We start from the raw sequence: 17,548 nt of genomic DNA on the forward strand, positions 1-17,548 counted from the left end.
GGGGGTGGTGCTCTGCCCATCTACGGCATTCCTTGGGTGCTCAACAACTGAGCTCTTCTTAGTGCCTGAGGCAGAGGCCATGGAGCCATCCTCAGCACCCAGGGCCAACTCGCTCCAATTGAGCCATGGCTGCAGGAGGGGAAAAGGGCGGGTGGAGAAGCAGATGGATGTTTCTCCTGTGTGCCCTGACTAGGAATTGAACCCAGGACATCCACATGCCAGCCTGATGCTCTACTACTGAGCCAACTGGGTAGGATCATATTTTAAAAATTAATAAAGCAAATGTGAATCAAAACAGCATGATTTTCTTTCAACTGGCATATTTCTTAAATTAATAATTGCCCATACTGGTGAGGTTGTGGAAAAATAAACTCCGCCAGTGAGAATTTGGAATAACTTTCATTGTGGGCAATTTGAGGTATATCAAAAACTCCTAAAACATGCATTTCTTTTGATCTAGCAATTTCATTTCCAGTCATTTATCCTAAGAAAATAATTTAAAATATTATTAAACCATTGGTCATAAGAGTTGAAAATTGGCAACCTGAGAGTTCAAATTACCAATATGATAGAAAACTTTGTGGCTGTTAAAGTGATGTCGATAAAATGTTTTATGGGATTATAATAGACTGCAACATTTAAAAAACCAAAATACTATTTAAAAAAGTGATCTTTTTAAAGTGGAAACTATATATAGGCATAGAAAAAAGAACGTTGCCCGTAGAAGGTGGTATTACGGGTGATTTTAACTTTCTACTGAGATAAAAATGTATCATTACTCTGGTGTATTGAAAGGTATTTTTATGTAGTTTGAGAAACATGCTGAGAGCTAGTTACGACTTTTGTTGCTGTCGAGAGGGTCTCAATTTTCCAAGCTGTGAGGTGGGGGTTCAGTAGCAGGGCAGGAAATTCTTCTTCTCTCCTCTCACCCACCTTTCCCCACCAGAGGCAACTGCTTCAAGGGCTGCCCTGCCCCCAGCAGCCCTACAGGTTCTGTGGGCTTTGATCTTTGACTCCACCCACCATCTGCCAGCCAGAGAAAAGCAAAGACCCCAGTGTTGACCCCATGTTGACACGTCCCCCTTCCCCAGCATTCCTTACCTGATGGGACATGTTTCTCTGCTATTTTCTACCTGCAGCTTGTTGGGAGAACCGACTCTGAGAGGCAGAAAGGAGGCAGTGAGGGCCTGGAGAGGCAGTGTCTGACAGGGTAGAAAGGGGCGGGGGAAGGAGCCCTTTTAGCAGAACGACCTGGGTCTGAATGAAATCCTGGCTCCACCTGGGGCAAGCTAACGCACGTCTTCATGCCCCAGTTTTGTGGCATGTGGCGTGGGGCTGCGGGCAGTAAGGGTGCCTGCCTTGTAGAGCTAGCTGTGTGTGGGTTCCACAGTAAGTCCTTACAACTGTGTCTGGTACGTTTAAGTGTTAAGTCTCAGCTCTTATCATCATTTTAAAAGCTGGCAAAATGCTCTTCCCATCACCCTTCTTGCAACATACTAATAATGGCAATGATGTTTGTGTGGAACCTACGGAGGACAGGTGCTACTGGGGCTAAGACAAAATGTTTTCCCACCCAACACTGTGTGTTAGAAAAACACATCCTGACCATTACACCCACAGCATGTTTCAGCATGGCCTTATTTCTTTATCTAGAAGTGCCATGTACATCCCTCCTCACACTCTTACCACGTTGTGACTGCTCCACACCGTCAGCCTCCTCTAACTGGCAATGACCTCTACATCCTCTGCCTCTTGGTCTTTAGATCTCCAGCATACCCCCTCTCCCAAACTGGTCTCAGAGGATAGTGCTGCTGTTCACCAGCTGCTCAAGGCTGTCTTCCCCTCACCACGGACGTTTTCTTACATGGTACAGGGTGCTTTATCCCCCTAAACTCTCTCTTCCTAAGAGATGGAGAGAGCTTCTTCCACTCCCCCAAAATGCAGAGCTTAGTAAGTCAATCTGCTGCTTAAAACCGTTAAGGCATTTCCCATAGCACTTAGGATAAAGTGACTCCACAGCGTGGCTGTGCAGGACCCCACAGCCTAACCTCGGCCTCCCTCCCGCCCTCAGCTCATCCTGAGCTCTGAGCTCCTGCTACGCAGCAGCGCTCGACTCCTTTTAGTTTCCCAAACTGGCTGTGCTTCTGCTGCCCTGCACCCAGTGTCCTGCTCCTCAGCCTCGCTGTACCCTGTACCCTTCACATCTCTGCTTAAACGCTATGTTGTCCGAAGGCGCTTCCTGACTGCACACACCCTGACACATCCCTGGTCACAACCAGCACTGCACTGCTGTGGCTGTCTGCCTTCCCAGCACATCAGAAATCCATGCAGGCCCCAAATGTGTGTGTGGTCTTGCTCACTGACTGCTGAATCCCAGCTTGAACACAGTGGTTGGTGCACTGAGATTTTTAAAAAGTATATTTCCACTTATGTTTGTGCTCTCTCTTCCTTGCAGCTTAGACCACCACCTTGTCCCATCTCCATCTGCTGCCAGGTCCCCCCCCCCCCGAGTTAGTGCTTCATGCCTACAAGAGCTTCTACCCACATACAATCTTTTCACTCTAGTGTTTCCAGAAAAACTGCATGGATCACATCTCTCACAACTACCTCATAAGAATTTTTTTCATTATTTAGAAATGCAGTTATATACATAGAACAATTAAAATTAAATTAAACTTTGTACAAATATTAAAATACTATCTTCACACTCACTGCAATGTACAGGATACCAAAAAAAAAAAAAAATATATATATATATAGCAAACCCAAACTGATTGAGTGACATCCTGCACAGAGTCAATGATGCACATGTCATTTTAAATCAACGTATGAGTACCATTCTGCAAAGTATTTCGTAGTGGTGCCATAAGCCAGGGCAGGGGGTGGTGGGCAGCCACGCAGCCTGCGTCCATCTCTCCTCCCTGCTTGGCAAGTGAAGGGCTTTGCCCCTGCACCCTTTCCAGAGAGCTCCGCTGCCTGGTGCAGGGTTCCACTTTGGGGTTTTCACTCAAAATTCTCCTAGGTTTTCAACTGGAGATTAAAAGGAGCTTCCCGGCAAAGCTGAGCCTGCCAAGCAAAATCCTCTCTGAGCCCGTCACTGAGCATCAGTAACGACTGTCCCTGCAGAGCCAGGAGGCCCAGCAGGCCTCACTGTTTCCAGCAAGCACATCAAATGATCAGGGGAAAGCCTGAACACACCACTTCCCTTCTCGGTCCTTTTTTCTCTTTAAGGGGGGAAAAGGGGGGCAAGGATGTAGAAATGTTTGCAGCATATTCTGCTCCTGATGTAAGGACGTGACCTGGGAATGGAAGTGACATTGTTGTGTGAGAGGCAAGTGGTCTGAGAGCTCAGCTGAGATGGGGAGGGGAAGGCCGAGTGCTATCGATCCCTGAGCCACCACTAATGAAGCAGGAAGAGTATATACCTTTGTCTGTCTCGCCATTCAGCTTCTCCACAGAACTTTGGGGGGGGGCAGATGAATGGAGAAGATGACATTAGTTCCAGTTTTGTTTGTAAATGGAGTGTTAGTAGAACAGACTGAAATGCCTTAAAAACCAAAGAACTCACAAAGTGGCCAGGACTTGGCCCATTGCACAGTTCATACTGAGTGAAATGGGAACACAGCACACAAAGTTCAGAAACAGCAAAAGAGATCCTACTTGCTAAACTAAAGCATTGGAAGGATGAAAGCTTTAAGTGCCTCTCATCATACCCCGGCAGCCCTTGTGAGCCACTGGAAGGTGACTACAGGTCGCCAGAATACAATACCTGCATCGACTCAGCTCACATGTACAAAAAAATATTTTTAAAAAAGGTCCTTTGGTGCAGACCATTTTCCTGGACAAGCCCCCGCTGCCCCCAGATGTGAGCGCAGCCAAGCCAGGCTGTGGCCAGTTCCCCACTGCCCCCACCCCTCTGGCAGCCTCCTCCCTGCGGCCTGCCACAGACACCGTCCTGTCTCTCAGCCAGGCCCCACCTTAAGGCAGCTAACTGTAAAACCCCTCATCTCCTGTAAGGGACAAAACCCTGAAACACGGCTGATGGCTAGAACAGCCATCATGGTGTCAGCGGGAAGGAGGCCTGGTTCCTGCACCCTCTGGGGGTGGGCCTCCCCCAAGTCAGTGGCAAAGGGGTGGGGGGAGGACGGGGAGGGGAGGCTGGCGGGAACGGGGCCTCCCATTTACCCTTCTTTCTTTCCTACCAGGCACGCAGTCTGGGTTTGTGGTTCCCAGGACGGTGTTAATGGTGGCTAGTTGGAGGGTGACTTTTCATTTTTCCAAGCCCAAGCTCTTAACCTATGTGGCTGAATGAACTCAACACAAAAAGTGCAAACTCCTTGAGGAAAAAAAAAGCCCAGAGTAATGATGTAAAAAAAGGGTGAAACCTTTCATTAAAAGAAATAGTTCTAGGCTAGCATTCTGGTTTTGTATGATTGGAAATACCCCACAGCATCCGCCCCAGCTTTGTTTGAGGCAGACAGGGGACCCCGTGGAGAAAGAGCTCTTGAGGGTGAGGCAGCCGGGGCATTAGGGACCCACCCCTCAGACAGGCCCGGAGCAACTGCTGGCAGGCCCTCTCTGGAAACGGCCTCTCCTGAGGCCAAGGACAGCCCCCTGGAACATGTATCTCCCTCAGAGGCGTCGGCACCTTCCACAACCTGTTCCGTGTCTGACCATGCCGGCCTGGGCTGTGGGCACAGCACTCTCGGGCTCCTGGGCGGGGCGGGGAGAGGTGGGAGTGCCCAATAGGCACAGCAGGCACTGCCTTACCTGAGAGAAAGGAAGAGGACAAGGGCAGCAAGAGGACAGGAGCAAGTGGATAGTAAAGTGCGTGTGGGAGAGGAGGCAGGAGGCCGGAGGAGGCCACTCCCCTAAACTTCCAGGTGGCCCACTCCTGGCGCTACCCTGTTCGGTCAGGTATTAAAAATACATTGGGCTCTGTATAACCTTACCACCCCAAACAGAGGCTCAGGGGAGGCACAGAGGTGCAGCATGGGGTCAGCCCCCCCATTTCAAAAACAAGTGCTACTTAATGCCCCATCTTTTGAAGCAGCAGCCTGCCTGTCGCTGCCACCCCAGCCTTGTCAGCACTCAAGATGTAGCTGGCGCGGGTGATGGCGGCAGAAGCCTCTGGAGCACGGAGCCCACTCCTTCAATGCCAGGCTGCCTTGTAACCTTTCACCCACTGCAGCCAGCAAGGTGGGGGGGGGGGGGTGAGGACTCAGCTCCTCCCCCAAGTGCCAGAGAGGACTAGGGAGTCACCTGTCAGCTGTGAACAGGGGAGGGGACCGCAGGAGAGGGCAGAAGTAGGAACAGCAGCAGTGCAGCAAGCAGCAGGACGCTTCCTGGGAACAGTTACTAAGGCACGTGACTGTGGTGAGGTGGACCCTCGGGACAGGCTGGAGCTGCCTGCAGCTGCCTGGGGACGCATCCTGTCCCACTCAGGTTCCCCTCCATCACCACGAACCCAGAATGGGGCACCTTGCCCCACTGTCAGTGACCAGATGGGTGGTCCTTGGCATCTTGGCAATCTGCTGTCCCAGGGGTGACTCACGCTGGGCCTCTGTGGGCAGCAAGGAAGCAGGAGCTGCCCAGGATAAAAACCCAGGAGGCAACATGCAACTTCCCCTTATACTCAAGGGAAAGAGAAAGGAGGAGGCTAGGAAGGCCAACGCTGAAGTAGGAGAGAACTTGCATATTAGGAAGACAATCATTATCAGCCACCTTCCTACCCTCCCTGGGATCTTCCAATGCTTCCTGGAAACTCAATTCAGCAGGGCCAGGAAGGAGCTGGCAGCTCTGAGCTAGACAGCGGGTAGAAAGATAGCTTTGGCAGGATTTCCCACATCCTCCATCCCCAGCCAAGGAAATGTGCCACCAGTGTCAACCAAGGGCAGGCCCAGGGACCCACTCTTGCTCCAATTAGAGCCGCTCCCGTCTCCCCAGCTCTCACTCTTGGATGTGCTCCTGGTAAGAGCGGCAGTGCTAGCCCTCAGAGGAAACAAGCCAGACCCGGGCCCGGCCCCTCGTGTGGCCGGGCAGCAGTGCAGCCACTAAGGCTTGGAGGACACCAACAGGCCTGAGTGACAGGGAAAATGGACAAGGTGGCGGGAAGGCACAAGTAAACACAGCGGCTCTCTGGCCCATGAGGCTGGTGGGTACTGCCACCAAAGAGTTGGCTGGAGGGGACATGGAGGGCTCAGGGGAAGGGAGAGTTCAATCCAGCACATTCAGATACGTCCCTGACACAGATGGGAAGGCTGGGCCAGGCAAAAAGCCAGCTCCTCCAGCTGTCCGGCAGGCAGATGTGAGAATCTTCCTTGAGTTTCCAGCGAGGTAGGCCTGCAGGCCCTCAGAGATCCACAGATCCACAGGTGGCAGCTCAAATATCCGGGTAGGGTGGCTGGAGTAGAGCGCTCAGACCCACAGGGAGAGGGAAGAAGAGCAGAGGACCATTGCAGAGAGGAGAGGTTGGTGGCAAACCTCATGCTTCTTTCAGCAGTGGGATATCTGCAGGAAGAGAAGGAAGGTGATCCCATGTGGGCCTCTGCAACATACCTGATCCCAAGGCAGGGATCCTCATGCAGCCCTGAGTTTAAAGAAATAAAATGCACTCTTCATATACTTCTAGGTAGTCTAGATCCCTCTATTTTAGGCCTTTCTTGTTTACCTTTCCCACTGCCTATGTGATAAAACCCAAATGTTCAGTCTGGTATTCAAAACCCTTCTGGTCCCATCAACTTGAACCCTCTTTTGCCTTAACTGCTGGTCTGGCTGCTTCTCTTTCTGTTCTTAGTCTCACCCTATGAGAGTATTGAGCTCTGCTAAAGTCCCACCTCTTCCTTAATGCCATCCTTCAGCTGTGTGACAGTGAATAAATCATTTCCTCTCTCTGGGTCGCAGTCAAGGTCCTGACTTCCTACAGTCCTGTCAACCGAACAGCTCTGGCATGGCCTGCTACAAACTTGATAACCTATGTGTTTTGTTTTCTGAACCCCTCATTTGACATGGACCCTGTGATTCTTGGTTTCATTATTTCTCAAGTATAAGCCCCATCTTCCCAAATGAATGACAGTCCTGACTGACAGAGAATATTTCATATTTCTTTGTATCACACTTGAAACCTAATTTGCACCAGGCACAACTGGGCTCTCAAAATGCCTGTCTGATACATGGAAATGTATCTAGGAGGAGAAAAGCTAGGGAAAGAGCAGGCACCACCTTGACTCCTTAGGAAGGAAACGGGCTGAGATCTGCACCTGGGCATCTGTCATTACATGTGGACACATAATATGCGTGCACTTGCACAATAGTATGTGTGACTGGCTGCCCCTGAGGTCAATGGCTTGCACCTTTAAACGTGGGTTAATTATTTAGTGGCCTTTTCTAGCTTTATATCCTACCAAGAAAAAAGGAAGGCAGGCTGCTGATCCTCTGAAAACTCCAGAAACATGATCTGCATTCAAGAATTCCCAATTTCTGGGAGAAGGGGAAAGGGAGGTGGAAGAGGGTAGATGAGGGACAGATGGTGATAGAGAGAGACCTGACATGGATAGGTGAACACAAAATGCAATATACAGATGATGTATAGTGGAATTATGCACCTGAAACCTGTATTTTTTTTTTTTTCTGAAGTTGGAAATGGGGAGACAGTCAGACAGACTCTCGCATGCGCCCGACTGGGATCCACCCAGCATGCCCCAGGGGGCGATGCTCTGCCCATCTGGGGTATCGCTCTGTCACAACCAGAGCCATTCTAGTGCCTGAGGCAGAGGCCATAGAGCCATCCTCAGCGCCCGGTCCAACTTTGCTCCAATGGAGCCTTGGCTGCAGGAGAGGAAGAGAGAGACAGAGAGGAAGGAGAGGGGGAGGGGTGCAGAAGCAGATGGGTGCTTCTCCTGTGTGCCCTGGCCGGGAATCAAACCTGGGACTCCTACATGCCAGCCGATGCTCTACCACTAAGCCAACCGGCCAGGGTGAAACCTGTATTATTTTATTAACCAATGTCACCCTCAATTAAAAAAACAAATTTCCAACTTCTTTGCTTTCAGACATGCTAAACCTTAGACACTGCTGTGCCCAGGATCCCAGCAGCATCAAGTTTTCTTGGGGTCGGGAGAGGTTTGGAAGTACAGAAGTACTCATCAAAAAGGAAACATCTAGCCTGACCAGGTGGTGGTGCAGTGGATAGAGCGTCGACTGGGACACGGAGGACTCAGGTTCGAAACCCCAAGGTTGCCGGCTTGAGCACAAGCTCATCTGGTTTGAGCAAGGCTCACCAGCTTAAACCCAAGGTCGCTGGCTTGAGCAAGGGGTCACTTGCTCTGCTGTAGTCCCCCGTCAAGGAACATGTGAGAGAGCAATCAATGAACAACCAGGATGTTCAATGAAGAGTTGATGTTTCTCATCTCTCTCCCTTCCTGTCTGTCCCTCTCTCTGTCCCTGTCAAAAAAAAAAAAAGAAAAGCCCTGGCCAGTTGGCTCAGCGGTAGAGCGTTGGCCTAGTGTGCGGAGGACCCGGGTTCGATTCCCGGCCAGGGCACACAGGAGAAGCGCCCATTTGCTTCTCCACCCCTCCGCCGCGCTTTCCTCTCTGTCTCTCTCTTCCCCTCCCGCAGCCAAGGCTCCATTGGAGCAAAGATGGCCCGGGCGCTGGGGATGGCTCTGTGGCCTCTGCCTCAGGCGCTAGAGTGGCTCTGGTCGCAACATGGCGATGCCCAGGATGGGCAGAGCATCGCCCCCTGGTGGGCAGAGCGTCACCCCTGGTGGGTGTGCCGGGTGGATCCCGGTCGGGCGCATGCGGGAGTCTGACTGTCTCTCCCTGTTTCCAGCTTCAGAAAAATGAAAAATAAATAAATAAATAAATAAAAAAAGAAAAAGGGGAACATCTAGATTTTGTCTGCATCCTGAACCACACTAAGATTTCATATAGAGATATTTTTTAAAGTGACAGAGTTAATCCCAACATTCAACTCTCCAGGCCCAGCAAAGGCAAGTGTCAGGAGGTGGCGATTTCATTCTACACCTGGTTTGCCACAAAGGACCTGAAGTCATCTGGGAGGCAGCAGGGCACCACGGGGTTGTAAATGCAGACTTTGGGACCAGATCCACCTGGCTTCATATCCCAACTCAACCAATTAGCAAGGGGCAACTGCCTTACCCTCTAGGAGCCTCAATTTCCTCATCTGTAAAATAAGGACAGTAATACCTACTTCTCAGGATTGCTGTCGGGTTTAACTGAGATAGTATAAGAAAACCAACTAGCTCAGGCCCTGGCATGCTCCTATGTAAGATGAACCAGCTGAATGCAATGGAAAATAAACAGCACCAGTTTTCTCTGTAATAACCCACAAACCTCCTTGTCCTTCCTGTCCTTTCAGAAATATAAAAATTATAATGAGGAAACACCCCACCCTCACCTCCAACCAGCTGTCTACCATGTGGTCATGAATAATTTTGAAGATTCCAAACTATCAAAATTCACAGACCACAATGAAAGTCTCCTTATACAGAGCCCAGACAGCTGCCTGGAGCTGAGGGTAAACTCCTGTTTTGCAGGCTACTACCCCAGGTGTTACCTTTGCCCCCCAATACACCAGCTATTACAGAGCCTCACTTCCTCCCTTCTCCCAGTTCAAGGACCTGGAGCCGCTAGTAATTTATGGCCAGTGCAGACCACCTACCATCTGTGTAGTCCTCCGATGTGAGGGATAAAAGACTTTGTATGTCACTGTTCTCTGAATCTGGGGCTTCTTTGTGTGCCAGCTGGCTGTTCCCTGAGCCGGCCACCCAGGAAGAGCTGGTCGCCTGATGCACCAGCACAGTCTCTGAGCCCCGAGAGCCCCAGGCTTCACACAGTCCAGACTGGCCTGGAGCCTCCTCCTCTCCACCTGCAGAGGAGCAGGCCCCCTGGTCCTGCAGCTGCTGCTCCCTTGGCCCATTTCTCCCACTCGGCCCAGAACCTTCCGACAGCACAATCTGCACCCTGGGGTCAGCGGGCGGCACACAGTGACCAGAACTGCCGTACACAGCCTCCTCGTACGACGGCAACGCAACTTGGACTCCGTCCACCATAATTGAGACCTGGTCCCCGGACACACCCTGGTCACGCCTGTATCCAGAGGAGGAAAAGACAAAGGAAGAATTAAAATACACACACAAATAATACCATAATACTAACACCACCAACCACTATGTGCCAGACACAGCACTAAGTGCTTTATATACACTTTATCACACTGAATCCTCGCCTGAGCCCTTTCAGGTAGAGATTCACCAAGGGTGCAGGTGAGTCTCAGAGAAGTTAAAGTACTTGCTCACAGTCACACAGCTGGTAAGAGGGGAAGCTGGTATTTGAATCCAGAAACTATGTTCTTAACCTTTGGGGCACAGGCACCTAGCTCTCTGGTCCTGTGGAAAACTAGGAACCCAGAGACCTGGCAGTAAAGCCATTGCCTGTATACTTAAGTAAGTACACTGACTAATATGTAAATTTTATCTCCATAAAGCTGTTTTCTAAAAAGAAAAGGGAAGTGTCAGCCTGGCGTGCAGGAGTCCTGGGTTCGATTCCCAGTCAGGGCACACAGGAGAAACGCCCATCTGCTTCTCCACCCCTCCCCCTCTCCTTCCTGTCTATCTCTTCCCTTCCCGCAGCCGAGGCTCCACTGGAGCACAGCTGGCCTGGGCGCTGAGGATGGCTCTGTGGCCTCTGCCTCAGGCGCTAGAGTGGCTCTGGTCGCAACAGAGCGACGCCCCGGAGGGGCAGAGCATCGCCCCCTGGTGGGCATGCCGGGTGGATCCCGGTCACGCGCATGCGGGAGTCTGTCTGTCTCCCCATTTCTAACTTCAGAAAAATACAAAAAAAAGAAGGGAAAATAAAGCACTATGGTCTTGTAATGGGACACTAGACTTGAACACAAAATTTTGTTCTGACTCAGACATTTTGCTTGCCTTTATTATTATTTTTTAACTTTGTAAACTATTACATGAGAATTGTAACATGAATATAGAAAAAAACACATAGAAAAATGTGTAACTCACCAATTTATCCCAAGGTAACTCTGTAAACCCTACATAAGTCAAAAAAGAATGCTGCCGGCATCCCAGATACCCTGTGTGCCTGTCCTGATCACTTCCCATTTCCCCATTACAAAAGTAAACTGGAATCCTAACTTTCATGAAAAACACTCCTTTGCCTTTTATTTTAATAGTTTTACTGCCTACACATGAATCTTCCCATACTAAGTTTAGTTTAGTATTTCTGATATATATATATTTAATTTTTTTTAATTTTTCTGATGTGAGAAGCAGGGAGGCAAAGAGATAGACTCTTGCATGTGCCCAACCAGGATCCACCTGGCAAGCCCATAGGGGGCGATGCTCTGCCGATCTGTGGTGTTGATTCATTGCAACTGGAGCCATTCTAGCGCCTGAGGCGGAGACCATGGAAGCGTTCTCAGCACCCAGGCCAACTTTGCTCCAATGAAGCTTTGGCTGCTGGAGGAGAAGAGAGAAGTAGAGGGGAAGGAGAGGAGAAGCAGATGGGTATTTCTCCTGTGTGCCCTGGCTGGGAATAGAAACCAGGACTTCCACATACTGGGCCAATGCTCTACCACTGAGCAAACAGGCCAGGGCGCATTTCTGATCTTTATATGAATGGGATACACAATACATTTGTGCATGTGTGTATGTGTCTGTCTTCTTTTATTCAACATTGCATTGTGAGATTTATTCATGCAGACACCTTTTTGGGGATCACTTGTTATATATGTACACTTTTTTAATTTTAATTTTTTTTTTATTTAAAAATGTTTATTTATTGAATTTAGAGAGAGAGGAAGGAAGAGAGAGAGAGAGAGAGAGAGAGAGACAGGAACATCCATCTGTTCCTGTATGTGCCCAGACCAGGGATCAAACCGGCAACCTCTGTGCTTCGGGATGATGTTCTAACCAACTGAGCTAACCGGCCAGGGCACTTTTTTAATTTTTAAAAATTTTATTCAGTGAGAGGAGGGGAGTCAGAGACAGACTCCTGCATGCACCCTGACTGGGACCCACCCAGCAAGTCCACTAGGGGGCAATGCTCTGCCCTTCTAGGGATCTTGCTCCATTGCAACCAGAGCCATTTTTTAGCACCTGAGGTGGAGGCCATGGAGCCATCCTCACAGCACCTAGGGCCAACTGGCTCTAATCGAGCCCTGGCTACAGGAGGGGAGGAGGAAGAGAGAGAGAGAGAGAAAGAGAGAGAGAAGAGAGAGAGAAGAGAGAGAGAGAGAGAAGAGAGAGAGAGAGAGAGAGAGAGAGAGAGAGAGAAGTGAAAGGGGGAGAGGTGGAGAAGCAGATGGGTGCTTCTCCTGTGTGCCCTGGCCAGGAATTGAACCCGGAACATCCACACGCCAGGGCAACGCTCTACCACTGAGCAATGAGCCAGGGTCTATACATACACTTTTTAAAAAATCTGAACCATTCTGAAAGTAAGCAGAAGACATTACTAAGTATACACCTCCCCAGAACCTCATCTCCCATATAACTACAATAGCATTACATCCAGGAAATTTAACACTGGTATAATAACATAACACAAATTTTCCCAACTATCCACAAACATATCCATCTCAGATGTTGTTTGTTTTCATCCAGGACCCAATTAAGGATCAGAATTTGCATTTAGTTGTTCAGTCTCATTTCCTCTTTTATTTTTTAAAGACTTTATTTATTCATTTTAGAGAGGAGAGAGTAGAGAGGGACAGAGGGAGAGAGAGAGAAGTGGGGAAGAGCAGGAAGCATCAACTCTCATATGTGCCTTGACCGGGCAAGCCTAGGCTTTCAAACTGGTGACCTCAGCGTTCTAGGTCGATGCTTTATCCACTGTACTGTCAGAGGCCAGGCTCATTTCTCTCCTTTAATCTAGAATAGTCCTCTACAGCTTTTCTTTCATGACAGTTTTTATAGACTCCAGGCCAGCTGTCTCCTAGAATGTCCCACATTGTGGACACTGTCTCATTTTTCTTTGGGGTTAGATGTGTCACAAGGTGATGTGTCCTCTGCATCACAACAGGAGATGTACAGTCTGTGGCTGGACAGCATTTCTGCTAAACTATTAGTTCTCAATTTCTTCATCTGTACTTGAAGATAAAATCTGTGCTACCCAATTCAAATGACGTAACATACTGTGAGGATGACGGATATGGCACTCACAGAAGTGGTTAGACGGATATGGCACTCACAGAAGTGGTTAGCAGCCGTCCCCAAACTATGGCTTGCGGGCCACATGCGGCCCCCTGAGGCCATTTATCCACCCCCCCCTCACTTCTGGAAGGGGCACCTCTTTCATTGGTGGTCAGTGAGAGGAGCACTGTATGTGGCAGCCCTCCAACGGTCTGAGGGACAGTGAACTGGCCCCCTGTGTAAAAAGTTTGGGGACCCCTAGAGAGGTTTCTGTAAGGCAGGCAAACTATGATGGTAAGGTGGCATAGAAAGCAGCTGTATTCTGATATGTGCTTAACTTTCATTACTCAAAATAAAACATATTTGTATAACAAGTAATACATGTATGTAAGTACAAAATTTAAACAGGGTCTCAAATGAAAATCAAATCTCCCTTCCATTCAAGTCAGGCAAAATCAGCCAGTTACTTTAAACAGGCTTACTACTTAACTGCAAAGGGGAAAAACTCCCTAATGTGAATGAAAGGCCAAATAGATCAAGCTGACTTTACGTGAAAATAGCTGATTCCTTAAAGTAAGCAGTCCCTTCCAAATCCTCTTTATTCTATTAACTGCTTAACAATCTTTAAAAATAGCTGCTATTCTCCACACCCCCAAACAAAACAAAAAGAAGAAATAGCATGCATAGTACATGAAAATTAAACTGAGCCTGGTTCTTGTCTGTAAATTCCAAATCAGAAGCATTTTATTTAATGTAGTTTAGTTTGTTCCTTCATTCTTTTAGCCTGTGAGTGACAACAGGGACTGGTGAAGGATTGAGAATGAACAAAAACTGTTCCTGAGAGAGGAAATGAGCTACTACAGAAGCCAGGACGGCCTGGGAGAGAAGTCCCTCCTAAGGGATCCACCTGGGTGGGGCCACTCCCCACCATTTACCAACACCCCCCGCAACCGCTCCCACCCAGTCTGGGATGATTTGTGACTAATGCACTCAAGTGGAAAAAAGTCGGGTAGAAAACCACTTCCTCTGTTTCTAGTACGGTATAGTGCACTGGCTGCATATTAGAACCGACTGAAGAGCTTTATAAACCTCTAGTGCCAGACTCCCACTCCAAACCACCTAAATCTGAATGGCTAGGGCTGGAGGCCCAGGTGTTGGTATTCGTTTTCACTCCCAGCAGGAGTCTCTATGGACGGCCAGGACTAGGAATGAGGTACACAGGGCAGTGGCTTACAAATACGAGCCTGCATCAGAATCACTAGGAGAGACTGTGGAACTCTGTCACTGGACCTTGCCCCAGAATTTCTCACTCAGTTGGCTTGGGGTGGGGCCTGAAAATTTGCATCCTGTAAGTTCCCCCAGGTGATACTGATGCTGCTGGAACTACACTTCAAGAAACACTGATGTAGACAGGACTTGGTTTTGAAGTTGGACAAAGGACTTGGTTTTGAAGTTTCCTTATCTGCAGTGTTCCTGTGAGAATTAAGATAAAGTATGCAAAGAAACAAGCACAGTGTGGGGCAAATCCAGGACATGACAGAGCCCTCCCCTTTCTCTGGGCACCTACAGATCAGCAAAAGCTGGTAGACATACCAGCAACCTTCTGCCAGTCAGAGGCTGGTCCCCTCAGTGATGCTGCTACCACGTGCTCACCTGCTGTGATGGAAAGACTTCAGTTTCGGCTGCAGCAGCACAAACAGCACCACAAGGAGGAGGATGAGAGCCACGGAGCTGGCAGTGGAAGCCACTATGGACAGTGTGGGGACCCCGAGTGACGTCTTGGTATCTTTCTCTACAGAAACAAGCCATCATCAGAAGAGGTCTGTGTCCACACACATAAGACACAAGCCCCACAGCCGATCTTATCAAAGGCCCCGTGCATGGTGCCACGCAGAGACACACCATGGCCAGAGCCATTTTAAAGTAACAGTGCAAAGCAGTTCATACACAGAAGAAAGGAGCCATATCCCTATCTTGTTACTGAATCTAATATTCTCTTCAATGTGGGCCTTTGAGGACCATCTGACACCTACACCCACTCATCTAGAGATGCTACCTTTATAAACCACTTCTGATCCTAACTTCCAATAGCCAGTTGGTAGACATCAAACATTTTAATGAACACATCAGTCCACCATTTTAAGCCCCACCCATCTCTTTCCCCATGTGGCAGAAAAATTTATGAGTGGGTAGTATTGGAAAACACTGGTTAGGCTTGCTTGCACTTTGCACGATTAGTGCTTGAACATGTGGCAGAGCCACGTGTGTATGGCCTATATAAGGCTACAGGTACTTTCATTCAGGATGGCTTTTGCGATTGCCTGCCTGCCACTGCGAGGGGCCCTTTCTTATTCGTTCACCTGCTGCCATGAGAAGCAGTTTTCCCCTGCCTGTTTGCTCTGTTGTGAGAATCTAATAAACAGGAATGGCCCAATGCTTTCCGGCTCTGCAGTTCCTCTACTGTCTGCTCGAATCCAATGTGAACCTGCCTGGAATCAGCCACTGGCATTACATGTAGCTTTAAGTTGTAACTCGCAGGCTGGTCCCCACCCTTCTCTGGGGTGTGATGGCCTCAGAGCTCCAGTGTGAAGCACAAAGATGGCTGTATGACACATACTTCCCTGCAGGCAGCTGGATTTCCCTGTCATGCATGAAAGAGGCAGGCAGGCAGGGGGAGGACTTCTGTCCAACTAGACTATAACTCCATAACAAAACAGTTCATTACCATTCAAGAAAAAATAATATAAAAGAGACACTACAGAAGGTGTTAGCATTGTGCTTGCATGTGTTAGCAGAACACGGTCAAAGGTCACCAACACTTGGCTAGGCAAACAAGAGATCACGAACATCAAAGGAACCTTACTTAGAACAGCTGCCCCTCAGTGGCTGAGTGGAACCACAGTGGGACATGCACCAGCAACCCCAAATATCTTTCACAAAGACATGGAATCCCAAAGGAAGGGAGGACGCCGGGCATCAAAGGGCCTCTACTGCCCCACAGCACAGGATTCTCAGGAGGAAGCAGGCGCCATTCCCTCAGGTTAAAAGAAAACAGAACCCCTTTCTCATCTGCCACACTGACCCTCATTAAGATGGCAGCTAATCTCCATGGCTGGTTTCCATTCGCCATTCTTACACGTCAGGTATTTGTAGTCACCCTTTAACATGTAGCCTTCAGCACACAGGTACTCGATGACACTGCCTGAGTTCAGGGGGTCTCTGCAGGGCCGGGGGTGGCAGATGTAACCACCATTCTCTGGCTCCGGGGGCAGGGAACACACTGTAAAGAAAAAGAGAAAGTGATGGTACAGAGGTGGTGTTTTCCAGTGGGAGTCCTCTCAGCAACTCAGAGAAAGACAGTTCTGAAGACCTCAACCAGAAGCACTTGAGGAACACAGAGCCGGTCCCTCAGAAAGGCTGGCGGCCCAAGCCTCCAAACGCAGGCTGTCACTCAGAGGGAAGGGCCCCGGCAACAATGGAAGTTTGGCTGCATGTAACACCTCCCCTCCCTCTCCCCACTGTTCCTTAAGAGAACTGCCTCCACAGCTGAATAGTAGACTCTGACAAAGTCCTGAACTTACAGAGATGTGGCACCTAATATGGTTTTAATAATACCTACTGAAATACACAACGAATCAGTGAAAAGTGGTCAATACTCTTAAGCTGAGCCGGGGGAAATGTCAGCCTTGCTTCCAGCATCAATACCAGAAAGGACTCCACTGTGTAATAAAAATGAGCCTTCTCGGCCACAGAGAGGATTTGATGGATTTCCTGGGAGCACCTCCCACTTCCTGACTAGAACAGTCACTGGCTTCACTTATCTCCTGCCCATAGGAAATCCCACATTTGTTGTTGAGGTAGGACTGTCTAGTTTTAAAAGCACATTCCACAATACGATATATAGATAATGTACAGAGTTGTACACTTAAAACCTATATAATTTTATTAACCAATGTCACCCCAATAAATTCAATGAAAATACTTTTAAAAATAAAAGCACTTTTACCTCCTATCTGATTAATTTGTCCTGACAACTCCTTGAGGTAGTTATCATGACTCCCCTTTGAAGACGAGGACACCGAGCCTCACAAAAGTGAACCGACTTTTAACCAAGTGTAAAGCAGACTACACGGCAGGCCTGGAAGCAGAGTCAAGTCTGCTGGTTCTAAAAAGTGTGCTCTTCCCACCAGCTGACACTGCTTCTGCTCCATGAGCTGAGGAGGCCTTCAATAAGTGTATCAAGAGTACCATTCAAACAGGTCACTTAGGGAGCCGGCCAGCGTGTGGAGGGAACCCCGGTGTAGACAGGCTGCCGTAATGATAAGTCAGAGGAACTGGACGGTGGAAGGTCTGAGCAGCCCTAGGAGAGAGAGAGAAGGGTG

General features: G+C 48.9%; 1 protein-coding gene across 4 annotated transcripts in view; it reads right to left on the minus strand.

Moving 5' to 3' along the window:
• Positions 1-2,608: 2,608 nt before the first annotated feature.
• Positions 2,609-17,548, minus strand: part of SUSD6 (sushi domain containing 6) — a 107,577-nt gene continuing 92,637 nt past the window's right edge. For 3 of the 4 annotated variants that reach the window (XM_066272985.1, XM_066272986.1, XM_066272987.1), the window contains 3 exons: positions 16,249-16,446; positions 14,820-14,958; positions 9,651-10,110 (listed from right to left, as the gene is read on the minus strand). In XM_066272985.1, coding sequence (XP_066129082.1) covers positions 9,651-10,110; positions 14,820-14,958; positions 16,249-16,446 — 797 coding nt within the window. Of the gene's footprint in view, positions 6,511-9,650; positions 10,111-14,819; positions 14,959-16,248; positions 16,447-17,548 lie in introns of those variants that run through there. The other variant, XM_066272988.1, reaches the window with a different exon arrangement.

The sequence above is a fragment of the Saccopteryx bilineata genome, chromosome 4 (genome assembly GCF_036850765.1).
Source record: "Saccopteryx bilineata isolate mSacBil1 chromosome 4, mSacBil1_pri_phased_curated, whole genome shotgun sequence".
Classification (NCBI taxonomy): Eukaryota; Metazoa; Chordata; class Mammalia; order Chiroptera; family Emballonuridae; genus Saccopteryx; species Saccopteryx bilineata.